A 5,179-nucleotide genomic window follows, 5' to 3' on the forward strand; every position below is an offset into this window, starting at 1 on the left:
CAACACAAGTTACAAGAAAGCTGTCATTTTAAGAAACAACACAAGTTATAAGAAAGCTGTCACTTTAAGAAATAACACAAGACAGTTGCCACTTTAAGAAACAACACAAGTTACAAGAAAGCTGTCATTTTAAGAAACAACATATGTTACAATAACTTTAAGAAACATATAGGTCATTACTTTTCTCTGTAGAAGCTTACATTATTGAATGGTGCCCATCAGTTGACCCTTGAAGGCAAATCCTAGTTAGAAAAATTCTAATATAGTTGTTCTTAAACGTTCTTAGAATTGTTTATAACTACCAGTACTTTTTATACTTCGTAATCTTTGTTTTCAGTTATTGTCATTGGTCTGATAGAGGAGAAGGCAGAATTACCTTGTTACATCACAAGTATTCAAAAGGACGACATCCCCACTCTTGTGTTCTGGTACAAGGACAACATCACTAAACCAATCTACACTCTTGACGCGAGACGACGATCTCTCGTTCGAGCCCGACACTCATCTGTCTTCATGACTAGTCGAGTCCGCTTCGTCACAGATACCAAACCGGCTCTTCTGATGTTCAGCTCACTGAATAGCGATGACCAAGGGTCATATCGATGTCGGGCGGATTTCATTCATGCCAGAACTCGCTACACAGACAGTATCCTAAAGGTTATTGGTCAGTGGTCAGTGGTTGAAGTTTTTTTTTTAACTCAAGAACGTAAAATAATAATTTGTTTTTAAATAAAGTGCGTGTCATATAAGAAGCCAAGCGTTTCTAATCGCCAGTGATCAATTTCCGAACCAATCGAAGAAGAAAACAGAAATTACTAATTACCAGTTGGTCTCTGGGAGGTTGTTTCATAACCACGCAATTTGGGAATAAAAACACCAATTCAGTTTGAAACACTCATGTTAATTAACAAATGTGTATTTCTGTAAAGTAACATATATTAAAAAAAGATTAAACTAGATACAAACGATATGTAAAGTTTTAGTAAGTCTCAAACTAATTACCTCTCACTGCCTTAAAGACCTAGTTTTTCTAACTTTAAAATGCAACATTTTTGTTTGTTTGTTTGTAATTAAGCACAAATCTACACGATGGACTATCTGTGCTCTGTCCACCACGGGTATCGAAACCTGGATTCTAGCGTTGTAAGTCCGCAGACATTACCGCTGTGCCACCTGGGGGCAAAAAATGCAATATTTATTTCATTCTACTTACGTAGTTTCCTGGTGGATCAGCGGTACGTTTTACGGACTGACAACACTAAAATCCGGAGTTCGATTCCGGCGGTGGACAGAGCGCATGTAGTCCATTGCGTAGCTTTGCGCTGAAAGAACAGTTATCCTAGATCTGTGTAAGCGATTCGTAGTGCCACTACCTGCGTTTGATTTTTACAAATAATTTTATTCTCTGTTGAGCAGAAAATTAAAAAAAATTACTGATGATAAGTGACAAGTTTAATAAAATCGAAATTTAAAACGGCAAAATAAGCACTAGCCGTGTTGGCAGGTCCAATATTACCTTTCGGACCGTGATAAATCATTCCTGACTACAAATTGTGTCACTACAGTTCTATTGGTGCAGTTGATTCTCTGAAACAAGACATTTAAAGATTATGTCCTAGCAAACTGATGTTTGTCTTCCTTAATATATATTCGAGTCAATCTCTTGGGGGTAGACCACGGACATATTGAAGTGCCAGAGAAAATCACCCGAAGAATGTGTCATCGTTTTTATGTTTAATTTGTGTCGGACATTCGGGGCAAATACACACAAGGGCTAACTACGCAAGCTAGTCAACAGCCCCCACCGCCAACTCTTGTGTTACTTTCATCGGATCGTGGAATTTCACCGTCAGTCTTACCACTCACGTCCCCAATGTGTAATGCGCGATTCGTTTTCGCGGCACCGGACGCGAATAATAAATAGATCCACGGTTTCGTAGTTGGGCGCGCTAATTACTAGGGTCCCGCCCGATCCTTTATTTAAGTAAGAAGTGCCAATTTGTTAACGCACAAAAATGATTGAAAAGAAGCAACAAAGTGAAATTTTATTTTCGATATATCTAGCAATGAAAATGATTGTTTTTGGCACGTTAACACTATAAAATGTATAAGCTACTAGTAAACCGACCATGAGTGTTAAAAATGTATTAAAATAGCCATTAATATACAGAGTCGGGTTAAAATCCTCACACTAAACGTCTCCTGGTAGATAAGCGGTAAGTTTTCGGACTTACGACACTAAAATCTGGAGTTTGATTCCACAAAGTTAACAGAGCACAGATAGCCCATGGTGTAGCTTTGCGTTAAAACAACCACACTAACGCGTTTCTTTATTCCCGATACAAAACGTTTTGTTATGAAATGTTAACAAAATGTGAATGTTCGTTGTTGGCATAGCAAGGAATGTTATTAAACAATATTTACCAACAATATTACAATTTTACAACTATACTGGACATTACTATTGGGCTCATTACATTCTTAATCTAGTCCATTAGGGATTTCAAGAATTATAAAAGTGTATAATAATAGTATTCCAATCACACTATATTTGTCATATCCAATGCCGACGATGCGTTTTGCTCAATCCAGAGCTCTTCAGGCGGATCGGGATACAACAAACACACTAGTGGTCGGAACACCGTTTATATTAGCCGTGTGAACGCCGGTTATAAGCTGGCGTCTTGGTAATGGATATGACAAATTTAGCGTGGTTGGAATACTATAATTATAATACACTCTTTTAATTCTTTAAGGGATTACCTAATGAATGTAGTGTTTAAAAATGTAATAGGCTTAATACTAATGTCTTATGACAAATATGATTTTAATCATTCTTCGCCAGCTTGTAAAAGGCCTACACAACATAACAATTATTACACGTCGTAATAAGTCCACAGATTTAAAGATTACTTTTCTTTTAACGGTATGAGTGGTATTTAGTGATTTATAAGTGGTTTCTTTTTCTCAGAACCTCCCAAGAAGCCTGTAATTAGGGACCAAAACGGAAAAATCCTGAGAAGCCTGATAGGACCTTACAATGAAGGAGATTCGTTATTAGTCATTTGTGAGGTCGAAGGAGGTGATTGTCCTGAACATTTAAAACAGCATAGTGTTTGTACAACAAACCTTTACTTGGTCTGTTTATTAACTATATATACACACATTCTGTTTATATGTACAACAAACCTTTACTTGGCCTGTTTATTAACTATATATACACACATTCGGTTTATCTGTACAACACACCTTTACTTGACCTGTTTAAAACTATATATATATACATTGTGTTTATCTGTACATCAAACCTTTACTTGACCTGTTTAAAACTATATACACATTCTGTTTATCTGTACAACACACCTTTACTTGACCTTTTTAAAACTATATACACATTCTGTTTATCTGTACATTAAACCTTTACTTGACCTGTTTAAAACTATATACACATTGTGTTTATCTGTACATCAAACCTTTACTTGACCTGTTTAAAACTATATATATACATTGTGTTTATCTGTACATCAAACCTTTACTTGACCTGTTTAAAACTATATATACATTGTGTTTGTCTGTACCACAAACCTTTACTTAGTCTATTTAAAGATCTATATATATACATTGTGTTTGTTTGTACAAGAAACCTTTATTTAGTTTTTTTTAAACTATATATACATTAATTATATCGGCTTTTAACTGATTGTTATCTACCGGATTAGTAGGAAAATGTTGGAAATAAGATTTTATTTGTTCTCTTAACAGATTGAATTATTTAATATTTCCTGGATTTGATTTGAACCTGTTTCAGTAAGAGGTTTAACAGTTTTTCCCTTCAAGTAACAGTTTCGTACAGTAATTAGTTTTAAGTGTTTATGTATATATTTATTTAGCATTGTTGTCATGGTGACATTTAAGAAAAGTTTAGTCATTTAAATTCAATGCCTGACCGAAGTTCTAGTATCTATTTCTAAGGGCATTTCTGAAAACAGTAAATATTATATTCTGATATATTAACCACAGGATATATAGCTTATATATTTTACCTAAGGGATTTTAACCACAGTGTTTAAAGTATTAAGTTTTAAATATTAACCACAGGATATATATAACATAGTTAGCTTATATATTTTACCTAAGGGATTTTAACCACAGTGTTTAAAGTATTAAGTTTTAAATATTAGCCACAGGATATATAACATAGTTAGCTTATATATTTTACCTAAGGGATTTTAACCACAGTGTTTAAAGTTTAAGTTTTAAATATTAGCCACAGGATGTAAAACAGAGCTATATTATATTTTTCTACATTAAAGGTATTTTAGTTTTGATCTTTTAGAGAAGTTGAGTTATAACTCTTATTATTTCCTTTACTGTCTAACAGGAGTTCCCTCACCTAATGTGTCGTGGTGGAGAGAGTCAGTTCTTTTGGACGACACATTCAAAATCATAAAAGCTGGAACTGTTACTAACGAACTGCTAATCCCAAGCTTACAGCGGCATGACTTAATGGCTGCTTACAGTTGTCGTGTTTCTATCTACAACCTAACGTCTTCATTCTCATCGACGGTAACCGTGGATATGAACTGTGAGCACTTCGGTAGTTGTAAACTAATAAAATATAAAACACTTTAGTTATGATATTATGCTAGGTTTAAAACATTCTGTACTATATTTATTACAAACAGAAGAATAATACCAATCAAATACAATACAGAAGAAATTATAATTAACTCAAGAACTTTCACTTCATATAGGTTAATATCGTTAAATATTTTTTTAAATTTAAATGGAATTAATCATAGTTAAATTAAAAACTTAATTAATTCATTATCTAATTTTCATGTGAGTTAATAAAATTAATTATTAGCATTTTATTTAATCATATTTAAATCAAAAACACTAATGATTAATTTTCTACTTCAATTTTTTAAATATTTTTATACTTAATCAATAATTCTCTTACAAGTACTTTAAATCTAGTTATATTATTTTCATTTTTTATCATTAAAACTATATTATTAAATATATTTTATTCTAATTAGGAAAACAATTTAAGCAAAATCTCTTTTTTAACTATTTGAATTTCATGTTTTAATCCTGATATTTTAATAGAATACTGTTACGCCTCCAATCGTTAGTTAATTTTCCGTAAATTCTTTCCGAATACAACTTTACGATA

At 32.9% G+C, this 5,179-nt stretch overlaps 1 protein-coding gene across 1 annotated transcript in view; it reads left to right on the forward strand.

Annotated features, from left to right (window-relative positions):
• LOC106472659 (hemicentin-2-like) overlaps positions 1 to 5,179 on the forward strand; it is a gene marked incomplete at its 3' end in the record, with an annotated part of 26,183 nt that overhangs the window by 15,881 nt on the left and 5,123 nt on the right. The window contains exons 2-4 of the mRNA XM_022401217.1: positions 338 to 664; positions 2,972 to 3,082; positions 4,382 to 4,585. Coding sequence (XP_022256925.1) covers positions 338 to 664; positions 2,972 to 3,082; positions 4,382 to 4,585 — 642 coding nt within the window. The remainder of the gene's footprint in view (positions 1 to 337; positions 665 to 2,971; positions 3,083 to 4,381; positions 4,586 to 5,179) is intronic.

Source organism: Limulus polyphemus, unplaced genomic scaffold (genome assembly GCF_000517525.1).
Source record: "Limulus polyphemus unplaced genomic scaffold, Limulus_polyphemus-2.1.2 Scaffold5499, whole genome shotgun sequence".
Lineage (NCBI taxonomy): Eukaryota > Metazoa > Arthropoda > Merostomata > Xiphosura > Limulidae > Limulus > Limulus polyphemus.